The 27,694-nt window shown below is 30.3% G+C and overlaps 1 protein-coding gene across 2 annotated transcripts; it reads right to left on the reverse strand.

Annotated features, from left to right (window-relative positions):
* Positions 1 to 190: 190 nt before the first annotated feature.
* On the reverse strand, positions 191 to 27,306 carry LOC127735572 (suppressor of fused homolog). 2 transcript variants are annotated; one of them, XM_052245813.1, is made up of 10 exons: positions 26,898 to 27,306; positions 11,412 to 11,546; positions 9,602 to 9,750; positions 8,788 to 8,930; positions 8,365 to 8,450; positions 6,385 to 6,635; positions 5,834 to 5,924; positions 5,005 to 5,278; positions 4,441 to 4,509; positions 191 to 3,229 (listed from the first exon to the last, which is right to left on the reverse strand). In XM_052245813.1, exons 1-10 carry the CDS (start codon positions 27,047 to 27,049, stop codon positions 3,158 to 3,160), a joined length of 1,422 nt encoding a protein of 473 aa, XP_052101773.1. In that variant the 5' UTR covers positions 27,050 to 27,306; the 3' UTR covers positions 191 to 3,157. The 2 variants fall into 2 exon arrangements, with proteins under 2 accessions (XP_052101773.1, XP_052101774.1); XM_052245814.1 differs by lacking the exon at positions 26,898 to 27,306 and adding an exon at positions 12,120 to 12,511.
* Between the last annotated feature and the right edge of the window lie 388 nt (positions 27,307 to 27,694).

Here is a 27,694-nt window from a genome sequence, read left to right on the forward strand (position 1 = left end):
GAACTTTCTGGGATCAGGGTTGAAAACTGTAGAAGTATATTTCACAAATTAAGTACACATATTACCCCACCTGACCTTCTTAACCATACTATAAGACAGTTCTTGACCCCCTACAACCTGACCAATTACTGAAAGATGTTCTCTTTTTAAATAATTTGTGTCAGCATTTAAATAATAAAAAAAATCAAAATCATGTTCGAACTGTTTATTTTCACATTTAATGTTCAAGTTAATTCAAAATAAAACATGTATAAATAATAATCATATTTCAAATCTTCAATTGAGTCTCTGCAATAAGTATCATGCTTCTTATGCATGGTATTAATAAATTTGCAATTATACTACAGAATTCTACAACTATTAAAATGTTAAAACATTATGTATTAAGATTCTTTTTTAAATTAAACCAAAAAGGCAACTCATGATTTTCCTAAATGGTGAAAATTTTTACATGCACCATTTTGATTTGGAAGTTCTGACAAGTATATTGCTTTCAAAATTTAATAGTAGCTTACATTCTCACATTATAGTGAACTGTTATGGCAGATTTAAAGCTGAGGAAAAAATTAAAAGAGTGGACCTTTGTTTAAATATATATGGGTCCGTTTTGCAAAATATTCAAACTAACAATGTAAATCCTACATAAAAGATTTCATTTTTTCAAATTTTTTTTTTCTTAAATTTTGCAAGTATTAAGCCAGTATTTTCTTAAGTACTGTAAATCTTGATGCCATGAAGAAATTCCATTTAAAATATGTTACCAAACTATACCAGAGTATATTAAATGTTTCCATATCTTTCTCTTTAGAGATTTTAGTTATTTTATCAATAACGGACTAAAAATATGCATCCTTAATGAAAACTGAGATTTATGATATTAATGTAAATAAACATGAGATCAAGAAACTAACACATTTAGATAACAATGTTATGTAAACAAACATATAATATGTGAAGGTAACTATCTTTAAACAATGTTCATGCATTTCAAATGCAATTAACAATAAGGAATAAAACAAAAACAACCAAATATCAAACTAAGCATGAAATATTCTGTCAAAAACCTTTGATTAATGTGAAAAAAATGTACCGTTAAGTTTGAAATTTAACAAAATTACTGAGATAACTGAACATTAAAACATTTAAGTTAAAATAAACAGGTGCACTAGTCAACAATGACAATACTAGGTCAGATCCTAGTCAACAATGACAAAAACTAGGTCAGATCCTAGTCAACAATGACAAAAACAAGGTCAGATCTAGTCGACAATGACAAAACTAGATCAGATCCTCAATAAAACTGGACTACACTAAACCATGACACTTAAACATGTGATCATATGGTGATAGTTGCGTCAAAAAATTTATAAGCAAAATCTCATGGCACATTTTAATTAATTCAATTACCAATGACCCATCAAGCAAATTATAGACAGGTCATAGTAGGACAAAAGTTATAAAATCAATTTCATTTAAAAAGCAGTTTTTTTAATCAGAAAAAAATTGGTTCAACCAAATCAATGTAAATACAAATATTAAGGCATAAACAAAAAACAACTAATGAATGTCCAAAAGCCTTGATAAACCGTATTTCAGCTACATGTAAATTTAGTTTTAACTTTTTTTTCCCTGATGTAATAACATGGTATGTTAATATTTTGTAGGGATTAATTTTGGCAAGTTATAAGTACTTTTATGTATGTATTTTAAGGGATTTTATGGGGTAGAAAATGTATGCATGTGCGAGAAATTAAATACACAGGAAATTAACCTGATACACGATAGGTTTATCTAAAGAGCTTAGCAAGGCTGACAATAATGCTATGTATAAAGAAGATAGGCAAAACTGAACATTAAATGGTTTTGAAAGTAACAACATTAATTCTTACCTTATTTTCATATACAACAAACCAAAAATGTGTTTACTTCTACAACCTGGTAACAACCAAATAAACTTACTTTGAAATTGTTTCATTTTTTGAATGTATATTAAAAAAGTTCATTCAAATTATATACATGTACACTGAAAAAAATTGCTTTTAATATGGAATAATTCTGTTTTAAAACATTTATTTTAACTCTAAGGTCCTGAATTGTATAATTTAAAGCCAAGTTTTTTTTTACAAATTTATTTTTTATTCTATTTTAGGAAATTCTGAATTAACTCCCTTGGTTAATAGGACAATACATAAAAACAAAAATAACATGAGTAATGGGGAACATTAGTTATCCTCTTTTTATATCATGCATTTCAGAAATTATATAGATGAAATGGGAAACAGAACAAGCTTGAAATGCACATCACTTGCTTACAATAGGTCTAAATTCTCTACATAATTTATTCATTTTTAATAGGGTTTATACTTTCCATTTTGAAAAATGTTCAGATGCACTTTTAACGTACTAATATTTGAACAGACAACATGTTTGCTTTTAAATATATTGAAGTAGACTTCCTTATAAATGTTCATTTCAAAATCAATCTTGAAGAAAAAAATTGATGTATTGTCGTAAAGCTATATGCAAGATAAGCTTTTATCTAATTGAAAAGTCTATCTATCTATATATATATATATATTATAGCTACGTGACGACTACACTGTTATCTAACAGCTGTTCTAAGATTCTAATAAATTGCAAGGTATGTATTTACAGATGTGAAAATATACAAAATTCATAATCTCTTTGTACAAAAAATTATTTTTTCTGATTGCACTTAAAATATATCATGAAAATGAGGTGACAATATAAATGAACAATGTTTTGAATGACGTCAGAAAACACATGTGTATACACTAAAATCCAATCCAATGCTATGCAGTCAGAATGTTACATTCACCAAAATTTAGAATGTTTTGATATATAATTACATCGTCTTCACAACAGGAATTTTTCTTCATCCATTTTCACAACACTGACAAATAACGATACATCATTCGAAAATACCTTAAAGGCAAAACTTCTGATGAACAAGTTTTCAGGAAGAAATTGACTTTTAGCACTTTCATCTGAGTAAATCGTCCCATTCATAGCACTTTAAATAAGTTATTCAATGACACAAAAACAAAACGACTGATGTGGTTTAATCCTTTCAGACATTTCTCATTCAAATTTCAAGTATCCCAAGAAGAACATTTATTGCCATGAAAAATTTCTCTCACACCTCATCTGGTAAAATTGTCACTATCAATCTTCTCTCTGGCCAGGAATATGTTTTAGGAAATTCAACCTGTAAGCAGAAATATCTACATCATTTTTTGCATTTAATAAAAAATATAAGAGATGAAAAACTAATGTCAAATTACATTTTGAAGTATAGAAAGAAGAGTTTGAAAAGGAACTGTCTGAATAATTTTTTTTATCTAGCAATATGCATTTACCATGACAATTTTGTTCTACTTGTTCCCAAATTCAGGTTTTAAGCTGACACGACTTTGTGCCTTTAATTTTCATGCCTACCCTAACACATTTTATGGACATTTTTGGTTATGCACTGTTAAAGTACAGACATTTTAGGTTACATACAGTATGATTCAAGTCAAGAACATAACCCTTTACAGTCTATTTAAATACTATTCTTCTACCAGGAGGCCATAAACAAGTATATATATATTTTTTGGCCTAACAACTGTGACATACAGTATCAAGGACTTGTGCTGATGATATGTCAATGTTCACATGCAGGACTAGGTAGTTTAAACAAATATATGTCTCTTCACATTAGCTATTGAAAATGCAACCAGTAGAAACTAGACATCATTGAGATGGGAGCCATCTCTGTGGGCCCCACTGACCTTGAACTTTGACCTAGGAAGTTGTACAAACATTATGACACACCCTCTGGTGTTGGTAAATATACATGTCCAGTATAAAGTATGAAATTATAATGGTTCTCTAGATACAGAGCCGACACAATTTGTAAAGGAATGGACAGACTGATACCTATAGGGCGACCTGCCACTAGGCTGGGCCCTAATAAAAAACTTATTTAAGATACAAGATTTATAATTTTGTACGCCAGATGCACGCTTCATTTACAAGAGACTCATCAGAGACGCTCCAAACAAAAGTGTTAAAAGAACAAATCTAGTACAAAATTGAAGAGCATTGAGGAAAATTTTTATAAGGTTTTACCAAATACAGCTAAGATCAACAAAAGGAACCATAAATAGTCATGTTTCACAGGGAACGTTGGTGATTATGGCAATGCAGTATGATCTCTCTCTATCCATTCATTATATAATATTTTATCATCAGTATAGGAACAATCTAAGGCCATGTCTTCAACAATGAGCAAAACCATTTCCTGGTTTTCATTACCTTAAATCTCCAGCAATCACATTTTATTGGTGTTGTTTCACTCAACACAGAGTTACTTTTATCTAATAACTAGTATATATTGCGGCACATTTTGTTTTTTACAGATTTACATATACGTACCTCTTCAGGATTTAACAACTCTTCAATGTCCATGTTCATTTCTTCTATAAAGTCATCTGTTAATAATACCTGAAACATCAAATTTCAAATATATTACATTTTTATTGAAAAAGTGTTTAATTAACTTTCCACTGCTTCAACTCTTTGAAAAGGTATCATACTTATAAAATGCACTCTCTTAATTTTCTCTTAGATTAAATATAAATCTTAAATCTTAAAGAATATAAAGATACCAAGTTTGAACCAGTATTAATTTAACTCCAGTAGTATTGACCTTCCGATTGTCTATGATTTGATTTGATTTTTATAGTGCTACTGTTTAGTTTGTAATTCATGATATTGCTTTGGATTTTTGTTAATCAACAATCATATGATAGCTTATAAATGTATTTTTTTTTAATTATTTTTTGTTTTAAGGTTGGTCTTTCTCTGTCCTCTTTTTTTTTTTTTATTAAAAACTTCTTTCATCTGTAAATAAACATGGTTTCTGGCTCATTTAATATTCTCAATACATAAATTATTTCCTTATTTTTATATGGTAAACTTCATTTGTATATTACTTACCTGTAACCATGGTCCATGAGCAGCAAAGGGATGGTTTTCATCTGCGATTGATCCATTTACACTCAATGATACTAATGTAATAGCAGTGTCATTTAAAGCACTCATAAAAGTAAAATGTCTTCCATGCTTTAACCTGCCCCGTAATGCCAAGGGAAGTAATTGGCCTGCTTCAAGGTTAAATTTTAAATGTACTGCATCCAATGAGCGAGTGCGTAGTAATTCTGTTGGTCCATCCGAACATGTACTATCAAATGACTGTTTTCTTGACTGACGGCTGTAAATATAAGAAATTCAGTGTTAAAACTCAAATATACTGCATTTAAACAAAAAATTTCCAAAAACAAATTGTTTATGCAATTATCTGAAAAATGTGCTTGGTTTATGAACTTCATTTGAACTTTGGTGGATAGATGTCTCATTGGAAATCATACCACATCTCCTTATTTTTATATTCTTTACTAACCAGAAGAATTTTTTTGTAGTTATAGAAGACAAAGGCTTATTAACATCCTGTCACAAAATTACTTGATCAGAGATATGTTTCAAAAGATACTAATCTTTTTAAGTCCTGTTTTAAATTCTTTTTCATATTATTACTTACTAATATTGACTAAAATACATTTCCATTGTTCATCATCTCAAAAGGTCATTGTGTAATTGTGTAATATTGAATAACCAAAACTAGGTATAGACTATCCTTCCAATTTTTCTAATATTTTTATTTCAATTGCTAAATAAAAATAGTTAGATTTGTGTTCTCTTCTGAAGGACAATTATAAAGAAATGTTGCATTTAAGACTTTAATTTAATTTTTTAACAAAGTACTTACTCATATTCGAAATTCTCTCTAGAGTCTCTTCTACCAAAATTACTTGGTCTGGTTAAACCTTTCTTTAATGTTGCTTTTATTTGTTCTGAATCTGTAATATAAATGTTTAGATTATATATACTGATAAAAATAAAACTTGCAGTTCTAAAATCAATGAGAAAACAAACACACAAAAATTGTTCAACTACATAGACTTTTAATGATAAATTCAAAGGTTTTTTTTTCATTTTCTTGTACATAATATTTTACAGAGAGATTTTCAGGCAAATTAAGAAAATATTTGTTAGATTTCTTGTTACAGCTTGTAACTTGTTGATATTAGTCTGCATCTATTTTTTGCCTTATCTAAATATTATGTAGAAGTCCACTGGAGCAAGTAATACAGGCCTTCTTCTGCTTTGAAGTGGGAGCTTTTTCTCAGTGTTGTAGGCTTCACAGTGACTTTGAGTTGAAGAACAGCAATAAAAGCTTCAAATTTATTCAACAATAAGTGCAGGGATTTAAATTAATACACAATATCCCTTCTATTCCATAACAACCTAAAGACGTACCAAAATCGGATATTCTTGGTCTGTCCAGTTCATTACTGTTTCTTCTCTCTTCATGCATGTGGTTATCATCTTCATTGAAGTAATCCTCAGACCCCTCCCCTGGTTCCTCCCAGGAACAGCGACTGTTAACTCCGGACAGGTTTGATCCTTCAGTCTCTATACCCTGGTCCACTCGGTCCTGAAGATGTGGGTCAATCTCAAATATGGTCTCTCCTCTTCTCATATCAGTTATTAACCATGGTCCACCAGCACTGAAATAATTACAAATCATATTATAGACAAGGTCTAAAATCTAAAAACATCAATATGGCATTTCTTACAATGTCTGCTATCTATCTTTTGTCAAGATTTATTCAATTGATCAATATTAAATTTAATACCCCTTCCCTTAATGTTTCTAGTCATACACATCTTTTTTTTTCCAATTTGATAATTTTTTATTCCACTTGTTTACTTCACTTTTTGTGTGATTTTAATTGATAATTTCATATTTTATAAAAGAGAAGACACAAAAGAGTACAAAATTATATTAAAAAATCAATATTGAATTATGTGAAGCTGTGTATAAAGCACAACCCTTCTCAAGATAATTTTCCACAAGTAATATATTTTTAGATTATCTACTTGCTGGTAAAAAACCTCTATTGGACAATATTTATATTCTGTTAATTCAGCCCAAATTGTCTCGTTAATAGCATTATATTTGATAAATCTGAAAATCTCACTCAAAATATCCTTGTAAAACTGCTAAATCAAGTCCCAGAAAATATCAACAATTTATAAAAGCTTCATTCAGAAAAAGTGATATGATGTCAAACACTTTTTCTATTTTTTTTATTGAAAGGGGGGGGGGGGGGACTTTAATATTAAGTTGAGCAGTTTTTCACCTATTTAAGGTTTATTTTATTTATAAGTTGATTTTAACAGTTAAGATCAAATTATTGTTTACACCTATAATTATCAAGTTTGAAACCGTCTTAAAATATCATGTATCCCACAGAATAGCATTCAAATACATTTGGCCTTTTTAATATTTTTTTATTTGAGCGTCACTGATGAGTCTTTTGTAGACGAGACGCGCGTCTGGCGTAAATATAAAATTTCAATCCTGGTATCTATGATGAGTTTATATACACAACAAATCAATTTTCTCATGAAAGTGTTCATTTTCATAATTGTGAAAGGAAAGAAATAAATATTGAATAAATATGAAACACTTAACGTGAAATGACAAGAAAAGTTAACTAGCTTCTATTAGCTAGCCTAAACAGGAGTAGGGCCATGACGGGTTAAAATTTGCTCGTAGATTTTTAAATGTTTTTTTTTAATTAGGCCAAAATACTACAATTTTTAATAAGAAATAGTTGTGATATTACTATTTATATAAATTCTTTTTGGCACATCACATTGTCAATACCAAAGTTAGCCCACATAACTAATTATGCATTATTTTTATTGTATTATCAATTATGCATCATTTGTATTGTATTATTAATTATGCATTATTTGTATTGTATTATTAATTTTGGTTCAATTTTTTCCAGTTTTTAGAAAAGATAACTTTGTTTAGGGATACAATATTAACACTGACCAATTATGGTTAAGGAACATTTTTGATTTCAGGTTGCTGCCAAAGTTTCCTGAAGCTTTTCGGTAGAAAAAATGTGCAAAATCGCTGTGCTTACTTTGGAGCCTATAATGTACTTTAATTAAGAGATTTGTTTTACTTAGCATTTAAAGCTTTTGAAATAGATACATTTAAGAAACAAATTATAACCTTTTTAATATTTTATGATAAAGCTGAAATTCAAAACTATTTGTTGGTAAAAGAGAACATTGTCCTTTCTTCACCACAAACAATCTACAGTTTCAGTATTTCATATTTAAAATACTTAAATCTCAATATAAAATAAATACAAATTACACAGGATAATTATGCCATGCTCTTTTAACGTGTTCTAACATTCTAACATGTCTTACCACGGAATTGATCTAACCAGCTCTATTACACCAGGCCCATTCCAATGCTGAGCTGCCCTTAATTCTTCTTCACATAATCCAATAATCTACAACATTAATTGATAACACATGTTCAAAGTTTGCTTGATGACAACACAAGTAAAGATATAGTTTTTTCAAGGCTATTTGTAAACATTATTTCCCTTTTGGTTAAGGCAATATTTCTATAGAAACTGAAAAAGGACCAAAACACTTTAAATTCAGTACAGTTTTTGCAGGTCATGACCAGAAAAATGACTGTTTTGAAGACCATGGGACAATGTGAACATTTTAAAAACATATATTTTTTATCACAGAATATATTTTTCAATATGAACCAATTTTAAAGCTTCAACTTTCCTTCATTATTTAATTCCAGAAAAAACCATAATACAATAAACTTACTTGTACAAAATTTACACTACCAAATGGTGTACTAATGGGTAATAACTGTGCATCTTCTGCCATAAGCATGTGTTGAATTCTCGACTCACTTCCGTCCAATGGCATATTCCATGGAACATGGTCACCACTATATAAAACATTTTCTGAAAAGCAAGGAAAAATATTCTTCATTCAAAATACATAAATAAATGTGGTATAATTGCCAAAGAGACTTCTATCGATCTTATATATGTTGTTGTGCATATACGTAAATCTTTATCAATTCGTTTTGACATAAGACTATATCAGGCAAGCATGTTATTTTCTATCGATCTTATATATTTTGTTGTGCATATATATACATAAATCTTTATCAATTTGTTTTGACATAAGACTATATCAGGCATGCATATTATTTTTTTTGTTGAATTTCAATTTTTGTCACAATGGTGGTCAATATAATGACTAGTATTTCTATCGTTTGTCTTTGACACTAAAAATATATTCTTAAACTTTTCAGTTATTTTGATCTCATGTATGAAAGTCAACAAAGGACAAGGTCTTTTATGTGAAAACTGTGATTTTTTTCCTTATTTTTTTTTTTATATTTTCAAATTTTTATTTCATTCACTTGTATTTTATAAAGTCGAAACTTTCAGTTATATGCAGATATATATTATTCTGCATTTGTAAACCCTTTTAAAAAGATTCAAAGAAATGTTTCAGAATTTAAAGAGAAATGGATATGTTTTTTTTTGCTCTTACACTAATACATTGCAAAATGACATTAAATCAAGGTTCATATATGTTTAATATGTGGCTTTTTTCAAATTACCTGTTTGGAACACATATCTTGACAACGCCTGCATTAAAGTGGCAGGCCATGTTGGTGGGTTTGTTTCACCTTGTTCCCGTTTGAGTCGAAAAGTTAATTCAAAACCAAATCCACTTGGTCCTTCGTTTCCATTCATTCTGAACTGATGACTGAAAAAGAACAAACAGATACTTTAAAATTGACACTTGCTGTTATATACTTATAGTTATTATAAAATAAATTTCTGAGAGAGAATAAAAACTGATGTGTTTCCATCTTCATTTAAGACCTGATACATGATTCTGTATGATTAATTTTACCTTTTTTTCGTTATCATGCTTATGTTAAAATATCATTTTTTTCCAATCCAAAAATTTCAAACAGAATTATATACATGTATATAGAGTATTTGTAAGTTTTAATGTATACTTTTTCAGAACTAAAAATATTAACATTTGGTTTGTAGATAAATGTTGATCAATTATTACAGGTGATTCTAGTCATATCAAACTCTCTTGTCAAAATTCCTGTTATCTCAAAGTATAAAGTCTGTCTCGTTAAATCCATTCGCCCTTGAACCTAAAATCTAAAGAGGCTATAGAAGCTGCCATACTGTCAGAACACCATACACTCCATACCAGCAACAACACAGCAGTTGGAGCAAAATGAAAGCAAGAAGACAAGTCCGCAATATCCTAAAGGATAGCCGGACCCTAAAATCCACATATCATCATCATCGATTTGCATTACATGTTATCCCAAAGTACATGTATAATGTGTATCCCTATTGACAGATTTGCATTATATTTACATCATGTACTCCTGGTATCTCAAAATTTTGATAATGAGAAAAATAATCATTGTTAGTCTTATCAACTTTTAGATAATAGTTGTGACTGTAAATGAATTGAGAGTTCATCTGCCATTACAGGTTATAATGTTTCCAGTGATAAATTTTAATCTTCATGATCTTAAGCAAGTCAAGAGAAATCTTTTTATGTAACAAAAGTAACTGTTTTTCCACCATCATTAATATTTGGTCAATTGGACAAAGAAAATAGTTTAATTGTCTGTAACAAAAGTCAGTTGTAACAAAGCATGTCAAATTTCAGGTATACTTTTAGCTTAAGATTTTTGCATAGATTACCATCACAGTTAAGTCATATCTTTTCTATTTTTTCACCTATTTATTTCATATAAAAATCTAAATATTTCATTTCCTCTCAAAATATCTCAGATTTTTATGAATTTTGCACCAATACTCTCAGCAATATTTGTAGATTATAATGCTTACTGTCACATCTTTTTTGAAATTTTAACTTTCAAACATTCATGATTCAATCATTTCGTATATCACAAATGTAAATCAAACTTTTGTATAAATAAAGAAACTAGTGACATCAACATTTAACTTCATGAGAAAATATCATAAGAAACAGCAAAAATTTCTGAAACAAAGAAATTAAGTAACTCTAAAAAAATTTCAAATTTTATATAAAATTATTTGGAAAATAATGAAAAGGGAACCAATTTTGTCTTCATGATGTATATATATAATATTTAATTTATTAATTCATCTTATAATCCCTCAAATATGGAGTAAAAAATATCCAATACATTTACATTATATATAATTAGATTTAAATGATTCTAGAAGGTTCTTCTACATTTGTAGCAGTACACAAAGATTAGAGCATGTTAATGTCAAAAGAAAATTCCCACAGCACCAATTTTTGCATTTCCTTGTTCCCCTTTTCCCACTGACCAAGAACACTGTTATTTAATCTTTGAGTTTTATGATTGTTAGAGTTTGATTCAGTCTTAAACTTACTCGTGTACTCGACCATCTCCATGCAAGTCTGACAGTCCGTAACTTATATAATGCCAGTGGGGAGGTATTCCTCGGTTTTCATCACCTGGATTAGAGTACATGCTAATATAGTCCAAAGGATCTGGACCTCCAAGCCTGAAATGAGAAAAATATAATTCATAAATCACATGTAAAATGTACAAATACTATTACCCAAATTGGGTAAAAATCAAAACAAATTCACCAGGGATTACATCATTTTCTAAGACTATTTCAAATAATTTTTATTTAGTCTACATATCTAATTTATATATATAACTATATATTTATTGTAAAACTAAATTTTAAAATTACTCAATACAAACACTATGTACATTCGTAACACTGACTGAGAAAGCAAACTCTAAACATGCTATTCATTTGGCAAAAGTATTTTTTAATTTCCTTTTACTAAATTTTTTTTACTAGCATTAAAATACAAGTACATGTATTTCATTTTGAAATAATAATAACTTGATAATTCAACTTATTCTTAAATGTCAATTTAGTGTCGAAAAAAGGGGTATGATCATATACCTGTACCCATATTCACAAAATATTTTCAGCTTTTAAGCATATGACATGTAAAATAATATTGGAAAAACAAATTGCACGAAACTAATTCTTCACCATTTTGCTTAAAAAACTGCTTTATTACTAAATATAACTGAACTAGTAAATGAAACTTACTGGCATCGACAAACTTCTCTCATTTTTGCAACTTGCAAAAAATGTCGTCGTCTAACAGACAAAATCCAAACAACACTAACTAGTATTGTTTTTCGTCACAATTCAAAAGTATTAATTCCAAATATTTTCACGAATCTATAATCCAGAAATTTATATTCCATGTAACATGTAACCTTACACAACACTGAATCTCTTTTATCATTGAACTATCTACCTCGACAGGTGTTTAAATTCTTGCCGATACCTGTGTTTAAAAAAATATTTGTCTCATCTTCCATTTGGAACGTTAATGTTTAAATTAGGTATTTAATATCGTGTAATTCCCCCCACACAATGCCACCACTGTTCACCTCCGCTAGAAATTATTATTGATTTAAAGACTCATGCTGTAATATTTATTTATCCACCTTAAAAGAGCTTAGATAGTTGGCATAGAAACAGTGTACCACCCAAGGTTTCAGTTGATGAGGATCACCCCCTAGTGTTTATTGGTGTCAATAAAATAACTCTCCTAGCGGCAACGCCTGAGACCCCCTGCTATCATGTAAACAAAAGTCTTACGATAGTTTACACTATTTTCAATAGCATGAGTGTTTTTAATGCAATCAAGCGCAACCCTTTAGAAAAACAAACTTTGTGGGATTTAAATCTCTCTGATTCACCTGGTCAATTATATCTCATTCAAATGTATCTTTAATTGCGTAAAATTAGAATATAAATTAATAAACACACCAGATATAGAAACCGCAGGTGAAGGGAAACGATTTCCATAACAAGACATTGTATTGCTATTGAATGGCAGAACAATACCTTCAGACAATTTTTCAATTTTATTTCCCACCACATAGTCAACAAGTTAATGGTCTACCCTCCTCAGTGATATTATGGTTTGCATTCCAACTATAAAAATAAATATCTATAGAAACCTACGTTTCCATCTCTTTTTAATGTCTTCACATTCTGTCAACATTCAATTCTTTATGAATTACTTTATTAAAATATTTCAAACATGAAAATGACAGCAGTTTTATATTGAAAAAAAAATTAAGTTGGTTTCCTAACATGTAAAGACTCTGGGAAGCTAAAGTTCACAATTTAAAAAAAAAAAAAAAGAGAAAAAAGTGTTCCCACCAAACTTAAACTCCTCTATGAAGTTAACTGTTTGAATATATATTATACATTTTTTTTCTCAATCCATTCAATTCTTAATGAATATATTGATTACCATCTCCCAAGTAGATACACACATATACATCTGAAGAGAACCCTTTTTACTTCTGAAAATAATAGGTCAAAATATTTTTTTTAGAAGGGGAGGGAATGCTGTCATTCAAAATCAAAATACCAAAAAAATTTGGCTTTACTTCTGGCCATTACAAAAAAAATTGCTGCAACTTGTTCCCTACACCCCCCCCCCCCCCCCTCTGTTCTACTCCTCCCTATTTCATCATCCTTTTTTTGTGAAAAAAAATGTAGGCCAGCTCATCCTTCCTTCAAGTTCTCATTTAATTTTGATTTAAGTATAAATTCGCTTTGAACTTGAACTTTGAATCACAGAAGTAATTACAAACATGTAATCATACCATATTTTTTTACTAATGGATTCTTAACCTCAGGATTCTTGGGTATGTGTATTGAAGACCATGACAGATATCCCCATGTGGTATATATCCCATTCTAAATGTCACAGGAGTCATCAGCTGCTGAGATACATGTATTTATACAAACACCAAGTGTGAGATAAAAATCACTATAAAATCAATAGGGTCATACATAAAGCGTCTACAAAACCCGAGAGAGATAAATAATCTTGAATATTGGTATTTGTTCAGTTCTCACACAGAAGGTCTCCCAACCTTGATGACAAAATTAAATTTATTTACATCAAAACTATCATTTAACTTAATTGATCCAATTAAAAAGCTTCTATTGAAAAATTAAGACTACGCGGAGGCCACATTGGAGTGATCTTTTATCTTCGCAGGGGACACTGGAGTGATAATCTTCTAAACAGAGCTGACTGGGAGGTGTCATAAATATTTAATTCTCAGTTTATTTAATATTTAACTTCGGCCTACTATTCAGATACTTCAGCTAATCTTTAAAATGATTTAATAGCAAACTACAATAGAAAAGATTAAACAAAGCTGTCTGATGTAGGACAGTTAGCAAGTACGACTGATATCATTTGTCAAACAATACTTCCTTCCCCAAAATTGGGAAGAATGTGTAATAATCAGTATTAAATCAAACATAGGATCTTTTTATTTATAACAAGATATATGTATCGATAAACAATTTGTCGTTATCCCCATTGCTCTAACGACCCTGTCCTGCATCAAATTTGCTTATTTCATATAATGTTTTTTTCTAAATTATCATTTCTATGACTTGAATGATACATATTTATCTTTCATAAAGATGATTCACTTTTCTGCATGATTTTTGTCAATTTACTGTGTACAATCATCAATGTACATGTAATATAATTTTTCAAAACAGCAGACAAGTCCAAACCTTAAAGATGTTTAAGTAGCTAAGAGGTATTACAACCATTTTTAACAGAGAAAATATTGGTCACGATAAAATGTTATTTATAAAAATTAACTTGAACAGAAAAATACCAATCCTTTTATTTTAAAACAGGTCCTTGTACATAAAAATATGTACCTTATTTCATGTATTTTGATCAACATACAAAAAAATAAATGTGGATAGTGTCCACATGTGGACACAGATGATGCCCCCGCTTGAATATCATATAGTTATAAAGGGACATAACTGAAGAACAGTAAAAGTGACTCTACCCAAATTTGAACTTGATCTGAGTTTTGTGTGTAAGTCTCATAACATTTGGTTGAGGCTAACTTAAGTAGAGAACAGAAACTAAAAATTCAGCAATTTTTCTATTTATAAAGGGGCATAACTCAATAATGGTTAAAGTGACACTACCCAAATTCAACTTGATCTGTGTTTTATCAGTGGAATTCAAAATTAAACATTGCATTGTATAAAGCATTGATTGAAGTTGATTCAACTATAATCATGGACAAGGGAAGATAACTCCAATTTTAAAAATAACTTGATATTTAGAAGAAAATAAAAATTTTGCAATTTTTTCAATTTATAAAGGGGCATAACTCTAGAACGGTTAAAGTGGCGCCACCAAAATTCAAACTTGATCTGTGTTTTGTGGTAATAAGCCTTGTGTATAAGTTTCATAACATTTGGTTGAGGTAAACTTAAGTTAGAGGACGGAAACTAAAAATTTTGCAATTTTTCCATTTATAAAGGGGCATAACTCTAGAACGGTTAAAGTGACGCCACCAAAATTCAACCTCTATCTGTTTTTTGTGGTAATAAGCCTTGTGTATAAGTTTCATAACATTTGGTTGAGGCAAACTTAAGTTAGAGAACAGAAACTAAAAATTTTGCAATTTTTCCATTTATAAAGGGGCATAACTCAGGAACGGTTAAAGTGACCCCTCCATAATTCATACATGATCTGTGTTTTGTGGTAATAAGCATTGTGTATAAGTTTCATAACATTTGGTTGAGGCAAACTCAAGTAAGAGAACGGAAACCAATTTTGGTACGTACGTACATACGTACGTACAGACGGACAAGGGTAAAACTTAATGCCCCCACCGCTACGGCGGGGGCATAATAAACTGCTTCGCTGAGCGCAGCTGGATACGCCTGCAATGGTCTAACCCTGAACAGTTGGGGCAAAAATGGACACAATATTCAAGATTGATACAGGTCTGAATTTGGATTGTAATTAAATATTTGACATACATCTATTATAGGTTTCTGAATAAATGTAGTCAAAGAACTTGAAGTTGGTTATATGAATTGAATTTATATTCAATTAAAGATTTCTTGCTGTTGTGCAATACACTGTGCTGTTGCGCAATACTTAGTAAATCTGTTGTCAGACTATAAACAAATAAAATTTATAAAATTTTAAAGGGAGCTTACATCAATAGATATAAACAGTTCACCAAAGTTTCATAGGAATTGCTGAAAGCATTTTTGAGTTTTGTCTGAAAACTGGAAAATCCCCCCTTTTTTAATGAATAAAACCCATAATTTGGAAATGTAAAATCTAAAATTTATAAAATTCTAAAGGGAGCTTACATCAATAGATATCAACAATTCATCAAAATTTCAGGAGAACTGCTGAAAGCATTTTTGAATTATTGTCGGAAAACTGGAAAATCCCCCTTTTTTTATGAATAAAACCCCATAACTCGGAAACATAAAATTTAAAATTTATAAAAATCCAAAGGGAGCTCATGTCAATAGATATAAACAATTAACCAAAATTTCTTGCAAGTTGGTGGTAGCATTCTTGAGTTATTGTCCTAAAACTGGAAAATTACCCTTTTTTAAATGAATAAAACCCCATAACTCGGAAACATAAAATCTAAAATTTATAAAAAACGAAAGGGAGCTCATGTCAATAGATATAAACAATAATCCAAAATTTCTTGCAAGTTGGTGAAAGCATTCTGGAGTTATTGTCCTAAAACTGGATAATTCCCCTTTTTTTAATGAATAAAACCCCATTACTCGGAAACATAAAATCTAAAATTTATAAAAAACGAAAGGGAGCTCATGTCAATAGATATAAACAATTCACCAAAGTTTTAAGCATATTGGTTAAAGCGTTGCTGAAAGCATTTTTGAGTTATTTTCCGAAAACAGGAAAATTCCCTTTTTTTTTATGAATAAAACCCCATAACTCGGAAACGTAAAATCTAAAATTTATAAAATCCAAAGGGTGCTCATGTCAATAGATATAAACAATTATCCAAAATTTCTTGCAAGTTGGTGAAAGCATTCTGGAGTTATTGTCCGAAAACTGGAAAAATCCCCCTTTTTTTAATGAATAAAACCCCATAACTCGGAAACGTAAAATCAAAAATTTATAAAAAAAGAAAGGGAGCTCACGTCAATAGATATAAACAATTCACCAAAGTTTTAATCAAATTAGTTAAAGCGTTTTTGAGTTAATGTCCGACATGTTGACGACGGACGGACAGACGGACGTACAACGGTATACCATAATACGTCCCGTAAACGGGCGTATAAAAACTGCTTCGCTGAGCGCAGCAGGATACGCCCGCAAAGGTCCAACCCTGAACAGTTGGGGCAAAAATGGACACAATATTCAAGCTTGATACAGGTCTGAATTTGGATTGTAATTAAATATTTGACATATTATAGGTTTCTGAATAAATGTAGTCAAAGAACTTGAAATTGGTTATATGAATTGAATTTATATTCAATTAAAGATTTCTTGCTGTTGTGCAATACACTGTGCTGTTGCGCAATACTTAGTAAATCTGTTGTTAGACTATAAACAAATAAAGTTCAATTTCTTCTCAATGTCATATTTGAAATTTATGAAAATCAATAGGGAGATTACATCAATAGCTATAAATAATTCACCAAAGTTTCATGAGAACTGCTGAAAGCATTTTTGAGTTATTGTCAAAAAACTGGAAAATCCCCCTTTTTTAATGAATAAAACCCCAGAACTCAGAAATGTAAAATCTAAAATTTATAAAATTCTAAAGGGAGCTTACATCAACAGACATAAACAATTCACCAAAGTTTTATGAGAACTGCTGAAAGCATTTTTAAGTCATTGTCTGAAAACTGGAAAATCAACCTTTTTTTATGAATAAAACCCTGTAACTCGGAAAAGTAAAATCAAAAATTTATAAAAATCGCAAGGGAGCTCATGTCAATAGATATAAACAATTCACCAAAATTTCTTGCAAGTTGGTGAAAGCATTCTTGAGTTATTGTCGCAAAACTGGAAAATCCCCCCCTTTTTTAATGAATACAAGAGTGCACACGCTGAAATGTCTCGCCTTCTTTACTAACCATTGATTTTATGTTGATAGTCCTAAATAAAAAGCTTTACTACAAGTAACATATAAACTTAACATGATCCAAGAAAATGAGGTCAAGGTCAGATTAACCAAACAAGAAATACATGTACACCTTACAATCATTCAATAAACCAAACATAGTTGACCTTTTGCTTATTGTTTCTAAGAAACAGTCTTAAACAAGAAAACTTAACATTGACCAATGAACCATGAAAATGAGGTCAAGGTCAGATGAACCATGCCAGACAGACATATACACCTTACAATCCTTCCATACATCAAATATAGTTGATCTATTGCTTATACATTTTGTAGTTGAAGAAAAACAGACCAAAACACAAAAACTTAACACTGAGAAATGAACCGTGAAAATGAGGTCAAGGTCAAATAAAACCTGTGAGACTGACGTGTACATCATAAAATATTTCCATACACCATTTATAGTTGACCTATTGCATATAGTATTAGAAAAAAAGACCAAAACTCAAAAACTTAACTTTGACCACTGAACCATGAAAATGAGGTCAAGGTCAGATGACACATACCAGTTAGACATGTACACCTTACAATCATTCCATATACCAAATATAGTAGACCTACTGCTTATAGTATCTGATATATGGACTTGACCATGAAAACTTAACCTTGTTCACTGATCCATGAAATGAGGTTGAGGTCAAATGAAAATTGTCTGACGGGCATGAGGACCTTGCAAGGTACGCACAAACTAAATATAGTTATCCTATTACTCATAATAAGAAAGAAATTAACATTACAAAAAATGTTGACTTTTTTGTCAAGTAGTCACTGAACCATGAAAATGAGGTCAAGGGCAATGGACATATGACAGACGGAAACTTCGTAACATAAGGCATCTATATACAAAGTATGAAGCATCCAGGTCTTCTAGCTTCTAAAATATAAAGCTTTTAAGAAGTTAGCTAACGCCGCCGCCGCCACCGGATCACTATCCCTATGTCGAGCTTTCTGCGACAAAAGTGGCAGGCTCGACATAAAACCCAAAACTCAGAAACGGTAAATCTGAAATTTATAAAAAAACGAAAGGGAGCTCATGTCAATAGATATGAACAATTTACCAAAGTTTCATGCATATTGGTTAAAGCTTTTTTGAATTAATGTCCAACATGTTGACGACGGATGGACGGACAACGGTTTACCATAATACGTCCCGTAAACGGGCGTATAACAACAAATAATTTTTTTTAACAAATTATTTAAAAAGATGTAGATAGAATATATATGCTTAAAAAGCAATATTAAGTCACTAGTTTTAAAAGTAGAAGTTGCAGAAAAACAATGCTTCATAACATGCATATATTTCACTAAAATGGTTTATACTTGGTTGGGCATTATTTATTATTTTTATGCATTATTTAGACCCTTACGTTAAAACTTTGAAATTTCTGATCATTCAGTCTATATATTATATATATTTCATAAATCCCATCCTTATTTCAGTCAATAATACCCTTCCTTCAAAATTTTTTTATGAAAAAAAACATGGAACTTATATTGTGAATGCATTATTGAAAGAAAAATTTGTAAGGGTTCCGCAGAACCCAGTGTCTCGCCTACTTTTTCTGTTAATCGCAGGCTCAACAAAAATGAGGAAGTAAATCAATAAAAATATTCCTCTTGATACTATCTTTTGATTGTAAGTAGCTTCTGTCCAAGTTTGGTAAAAATCCAGTATAATTTATGAATCTAATAAATGTTTTAAAAACTTAAACTGCAGAATGTATGTAATGTTGACTGGAAGAAAAACTAAGTCCATTTATAAGTAAAATACGGAAAAAATGGAACAAAATTTTATCCAAATTTCCTTCTAGATACTAGCTTTTGATCATAAACAAGCTTCTGTTCAAGTGTGGTACAAATCCAGGATAGTTTAAGAAAGTTGTTAAAATTTTAAAAACTTTAAACCACAGAGTGAATGTAATGTTAACTGGCAGAAAATCTAAGTCCATTTATAAGTAAAATACGGAAAAAATAGAATTTTTTTTTTTACAAAATTTACTTCTGGATACTATCTTATGATCATAAACAAGCTTCTTTCCAAGTTTGATAGAAATCCAGGATAGTTTAAGAAAGTTATTAAAATTTCAAAAACTTTAACCACAGAGTGAATGTAATGTTTCCTGGCAGAAAAACTAAGTCCATTTATAAGTAAAATACGGAAAAAATGGAATTTTTTTTTACAAAATAATCTTATGATCATAAACAAGCTTCTGTCCAAGTTTGGTAGAAATCCAGGATAGTTTAAGAAAGTTATTAAAATTTCAAAAACTTTAACCACAGAGTGAATATTTGTGGACATCGACGACGACGACAACATCGACGGAATGTAGGATCGCTATGTCTCGCTTTTTCGATAAAAAGTCGAAGGCTCGACAAAAATCACATTTGTCCAAAAATAAATCACACACAATAAATGTTTGTAGACTGTATATAACTGTTATATGTAGATGTGGTAGGAGTGGCATAAAAGGAACTTATGAAATGGATAAAATTCACTGGTTCTAGGAATGTTTTTTTAAATGGTCATGATGGTCGATCATGAGGAAATGAATTGATGCACATCTTTCCATGTCAAAAATCTGCAAATATACTTTTTTTTATGCATTCAAATGACTCATGTACAATATGTACATTGTATATTTTGATCAGTCTGCAAAATTCAATAATAGGCAGGTCTGTAGGTCAAATTTGCGTAAAAATAATCAAGTACATATATTAAATGAAAGGGTCTGCCATACTGTATAGATGTACATATATTAAATGAATGGGTCTGCCATACTGTATTATACTATACATGTACATATATTAAATGAATGGGTCTGCCATACTGTATAAATGTACATGTACATATATTAATTGAATGGGTTAGCCATACTGTATACATGAACATATATTAAATGAATGGGTCTCCCATACTGTATACATGTACATGTACATAAATAAAATGAATGGGTCTGCCATACTGTATACATGTACATATATAAAATGAATGGGTCTCCCATACTGTATAAAATGTTCATGTACATATGGCCAACTAAAATTAATTAGTAGATTTTCATCCAGATTTTTGAAAAAAAATGGGGAGGGTGGGAGGATTTTATTTTTTAATTTTTATTTCCTCCTAAACCCTTTTGTAATGTGTTGTTCGTATACAAGGGTAATAATAAGCTTATATCATACATATATAAGGAATTTTACATTATTTTCAAATTCCTAAATTAATATTTCTGATTGGCAACCACTGTTCTACATGTAATGGCCGCTTTAGATTACCTATTTTTAATAAATAGCAAAAACGTGGAAAAAAGGTTCACTTCTAGACATGTTAGACTACTTCATCAGATTTATTTTTCTTTTAAGCTATGATTTGTAGTGCCCATAAAATAAAGCATTTATGCATTAGTATGTGACACAAATAATTATGAGTACAGAGTGAAATGAAAACTCAACTCAAACAGTGTTGAAAATACTAGGGCTGATGCTTTGAAGATTCTTATGCAAGGTGCAAATATAATTATTATGTAAAACATGAACTGAACCAATAAACTGCTTCGCTGAGCGCAGCTGGATACGCCCGCAGAGGTCCAACCCTGAACAGTTGGGCCAAAAAAGGACACAATATATATTCAAGCTTGAAACAGGTCTGAATTTCGATTGTAATTAATTATTTGACATATCATAGGTTTCTGAATAAATGTAGTCAATTTTAAAGGGAGCTTACATCAATAGATATAAACAATTCACCAAAGTTTCATAAGAACTGCTGAAAGCATTCTTGAGTTATTGTCCGAAAACTGAAAAATCTCCCTTTTTTAATAAATAAAACCCCATAACTCGGAAATGCAAAATCTAAAATTTATAAAAAACAAAAGGGAGCTCACGTCAATAGATATAAACAATTCACAAAAGTTTTATGCAAATTGGTTAAAGCATTTTTGAGTTTATGTCCAACATGTTGACGACGGACAGACGGACAACAGTATACCATAATACGTCCCGTAAACGGGCATATAAAAAGAAGAATTTGTTTAATGACTCTATTAAGGGGGACGTACAGATGGACAAGGGTAAAACTTAATGCCCCCTCTGCTACGGCGGGGGCATAAAAATCCACGGTTTTCTAATCACTGATATTTGTGACATACCCCGATTAGTGTTCTTAGACACCGCCTATTATTCGTAACCCGAATATTTCATGCCCTTCTAGTAATCAATCTATATTCTCAGAAGATAATGTTGTCATCATTGAGCAGCAGAATATGTCGACTTAATCATTTTGATTATATTACTCGAAGAATTACGAAAACCAAAATTTGAAACAGGAAGTTTTGAATGAAACGAAATTATCTGTGGTTACCGCTAACGGAAATGAACAAAATCAGGAAAGGATTAATCGTAAATTTTTTTAAATAAAAAAAATTGGGGCGGGCGGGGATGAAAATCTATCAATTAATTTTAATTGGCCTATATTAAATGAATGGGTCTCCCATACTGTATACATGTACATTTATTAAATGAATGGGTCTCCCATACTATATACATGTACATTTGCATTGATCTTTCATTTTTAGTCCTATGAACCTGCTCTGCCCAAAATGTCCAAATTGTTTTACCATTTTTACCAAACTAAGTTAATTACCATGATTACTGTCAATAACAGGGACTTTCTACCATGTTGTTGAAAAAAAGACTGACCAATTAAATGTTCCTAAATGGAATTCCTCTTTTATAAACAACAATTTATTCTAGTTTTACCAGGACTTGTCTGCATCTATTCAAAATGTTGTGAATTCTTTACCTAATGTTTTTGCATTTTCTAGTTCATGGACTTTCCTGAAAATCCATTGTATGAATGAACATACACGAACAAACGGTTTTTAAAAATGCTCCTCATGCATACACTAATTAATTTTTAAATGTATAAAACTATAAATACAAGTGTGTACATGGGAAATGAAGATCAAAGACAAAAGATCACTCACAATATCTACCTTCATTTCTTTCTAATCTGTTAATCATACACAAATTACGTATATTCAGCTTAATGTATCCACTCGGAAAATTGTTAGAAAGAATAAAACGATTTCAAACAATGATATCTGAAACTCTAGTCATACATTTTACACTTCTTTGAAAGAATGCCAAACACTTTCTTTTGAGAGAATTGATCATTTCATTTATGATAGGTAATGGCTATTGAATAAAATCTTGACCTGAAGTAATTCTATACGATTTACCCTACTTTTTCAAATGTATGAACATATGTTCTTATTTTTTCTACTGAAATAAGTACAACTTAGTTCCAAATATATTAAATAATACTTCTGTACCTACATATGTTGAATATACAATTTACGTAGATGTATTATTACATTTGTATAAAATGAACCAACCAAGGGCAAATCAGGTAAATCAAAAAGTGTTATATGTCCTGCCTCCGTAACCTGTTCATGCCTACCATTTAAGTACAGACATTTTTGGTGTAACTTAAAGCATCTTGTAGGTCAAAAACTTTTCTTTATAATTCTAAATCATTATTTTTCAAAAATAAAATTACCAACCTACATTTCCTATCTATATACATGATACATGTATATATATCTTTTTGACAAATATATAATCGGGGCTCAAACTACTTCAGAATCATATGGAAAAGTGACCTCTCTTTTTAAAACTGATAGAAAGAAGAAGTGAGACTCTGACAGGACTTTGATGTTAACAGTTCAGTTGAATTGTGGTCATCCTTGACTAACAGAGGCTAGGTTTGAATGATTGATTGATTGAAGGCCAGGTTTGATATTGGAATTGTTACAAATGACAATTAATGCAAAAATTAGTTATTCTATCATAAAATTAACATAATAAACAATACATCAGTCTATGCACTATCCATTACAATGAAATAGAGTGAAATGACTTCATTCACAAAATGATAAATTTGTCATGGTTAAATTCTCATCCATAGAGATTCTCCATATTCCCAAAGGACTATGTAAAATTATCATGAAACAAAATTTTATTGTGATAAGGATAGATGGATTTTTATAAATATCCTTAGACATTAATAAATGTTGGAACTCCATACATGTATCTACATGTACCAATTGTATACATGTACATGTGGAATAAATACAAAAATCAATTGGCATACATTTCTGAACCATAAACAAGCGAAAGATAAAAATTCTAAACATTATGTCAAAGCATAATTTTGTTTTGCCTTTTTGGTCCATATATATTTACAAATGTACATGTACATGTTGCTAAAAAATCAATAAGAGCTATGGCAAATCTGATTGTCAAAAAAAAAAATCAAAACATGTATCAACTGTTCTGTTTGTCTTGATACATCTTATGTAGTTGTTATTATGTTATTGTGTAACTTGTTAGTAATGTAACTAACTTTACATTGACAATTTGCTTCTCAAAAAAAATGTTGCAAAACTAATTATACCTTCGAATTCAATGACACCACAAAGTAAATTCAAAATGAGGTTTTAATACATTGTATGCTGACAGGTGTAGAAATAAATTATATTAATCATTATACTAGTCACAAGCTAAAAAGTATTGGTCAATGGTCATTCATCAGATCAAATGTGAGAATGAAACTGCATGTATCAAACTGCAAATATGTGTAGTACATTGTTCCTACATGTAGGGTAGTGTTTTCCTGCTGCAGAATGTTTATAAATGAGACTAACTAAGAAATGTTCATTTCAACATGAAATTTATTCTGTAATGTCTATTTAGATCTTAACAGCATCTGACAGAAATGTCTGAAAATTTTTTTTGGAGTTTTTTCAATGCACAAACAATTCTTTTATTGTGTGCATTGGGGTTTGTATTTTTATCTAATAAATTGTTTAATTCTAAATTTCCATTTTCTATATACATGTACAATGTACATGTATGTTTAGTTCTAAAAAACAGATGTTACATTTTTAGTTAATTTTGTTGTATTCTGTTAAGAATTTGCTGCATTTTCAGCTGTAGTGTATACATTGTACTTCTAATGGAAATTCAGATGACAGACATGACTGCATGACAGAAGTCTGTGAATTTTATTGAAGTTCACATTCCACAAAATGGGATCCTTCAAAATTTATTTTTAAGAAATGCAAAAAAAGTAAGGGGAGGGGGGTCTATACTAGGGGTCCAAAAAGTAACTGGAACCACACATATATTTGTATATGCCTGGAAAAAAAGTTGTTTCTGATAAGAGTTGAACAAATATGCTTTAAAAAAAATGTCATGCCCCAAATATTAAAAGATATGGTTGCCTAAGAATCTACGTAATTTTTCAGACATTTTGCTAGAATTTACAATGTAATTTAGCACGGTTCAGTCACATTTCATCAAGGTCCAATTCAATATTTTTTGTTTTGCACAGTTAATTAACAGTTTTTAATCAACAGTTCTAAATACAATGCTTAAAATCTGTCTTATGACAGTGCTGAAAACAATGAAAAGATCTTAACTGACACAAGCCAAAAGTCTGACTTTCAGATCAGTACTTAATTTAAATTACATGTACCTATAAATTCACTGAACATGACTTACTACTGTAATGTACATGTCCAGTTTTTAAAATCAGTTAAGATTTTCTAGCTCAAATGCGAAGGTCACTTGCTTTCATTTTGTAAAAAATTTGAAGAATTCATGCATATTCAGATTTTTAAAATAAAAAAAACATATCATTTTATCATTTTGAACTAGAATAAGTGATCATTATTTATTCTATTTAATTTAACACCAGTTAGAAATTATTTGTTTGAAACAAAAAAATCATACTTTAACTTAAAATAGTCACTAACACCCTTTTAAAGTATTTTTTCCATTGTGGTTATAATAACATAAAATATAATAATACAACAAGTATTATTTCATAATTATAACATAAATATGATTTTGTAGTATTTATTACATACAAGTTTACTGGTTTGAAAAAGTCAGTATAGATGTTGACTATATATTTCCGACAGAAAAACTGATGGATGACACGTCTTCACAAAGTATGGATGATGTTGTCCTATCTGCCTATGGCCGATACATTTTTTCAATGTACATGTATGGAAGATACACCCTATGGACAACGTGGCAGTATGGACGTTGTGTCCTGCATCGATTTGAAAGCGACACGTAAATTGTAACTGTTAGCAGTTAAAATTAATTGATGCTCCTGGATAACAGAATACTTCAAGAAGAGCACATGCATGAGGGTCGTAATGGGGGTACCTTCATGACGAATAATGGTAAAAATTCTTGCCAAATGATGTTAACAGTAATTTTTGGTGTATGACGATAAATTGTACACTTTCTTTTAGACGATAAAAACATGGACTGATTTTGACGAATCACGTTAAATTTTTTCCAAAAAATGACGGTAACGATAATTATTTGAGACCTCTGACGAATCACGATAAGGATCTTTTGACAAATCACGGTAAAATTTTAACCAATTTGACGCTAACGGTAGCCGAAAATGACTGTTTGACGCTTGACTTTAAAGGGCATTACTACCCTCATGCATGTCCCATTTAACCATAAACCTACCCTAACCCTGACCCTATCAGAATCCTTAGTTATTGAAAATACAAAATGTACAGATCTTCCACGTTAAATTACATGTATACTGCTATTACTGGTATGACTGGATTACCAGTATGGTCACATTGGTGAACTTGTTAACACCAGGTACAGGAGATTTATGGCTTGGTTTCAAGTGGCCTTATCAATTAATAGTTCACCTATCGAATGAATGGGTGAAATATTTGGTACATTCAGATTCACTGTATGTACAATGAAAAGACTAGGTGTGTCGTGTTCTTACCAATATTTGACTAATGCTGTGACTTGGAGAGGATTTGGTTGGTCTTGATACTGTCTTCTACATGCATTATATATTGCTTCTAATCCCGGAGGTGTAATTGGAATAGAGGACTGAGAATAATTTGATGAGTATATGCTTTCTCGGTCTTCCATGTTTTGAAATATTCAATGGCTTTTCTATTCACCTCCCACTCGCCGGAATTTAAGAAAACCTGTCTTTTACGAATAGAACACACAATAAACAAAACAAAGAGTTTCCTGAGTTAGAATGTATACGTATATTTCATGATTAACCCATTGCCGATGATAGAAGTCCTTGAAAAATCCTGTATTGTGACAAAATTTGTCATTGTTTAAAATCTTGACACAACAACATTCCTGTTTCCGTTTTGAGACCACCCAGAAAACCTCGTGAAATCTCGTAGATCAGTTATTTTCCCAACATTATTATATAGAATTCCAACCTTATTTTAATTTTGATTTTATATCAGTTGTAGATCCGCAATTAACAGTATTTCTAATATAATTTCGCTATTAAATAACACACAAAAATATCTTATATGTTTTATCTAAATTTTACAAAAACATTGAACGATAAAGCGCAAGAAAGAACTATTTGTATTGGATTATCCCTATCCAACCTGCATGTTATGCGTCAAAACTGACGAAACTCTAAGCTATTTTCTTCTGGTGTGTACCGACTTGGACACTATATGAATGCCAATAACTCTGGAAATTATTAAAGTGTGCAGTGTGCTTTAATTGACAGAAGTAAGACAGGTACAGCGGACACAGATT

Source organism: Mytilus californianus, unplaced genomic scaffold, assembly GCF_021869535.1.
Source record: "Mytilus californianus isolate M0D057914Y unplaced genomic scaffold, xbMytCali1.0.p SCAF_3, whole genome shotgun sequence".
NCBI lineage: Eukaryota > Metazoa > Mollusca > Bivalvia > Mytilida > Mytilidae > Mytilus > Mytilus californianus.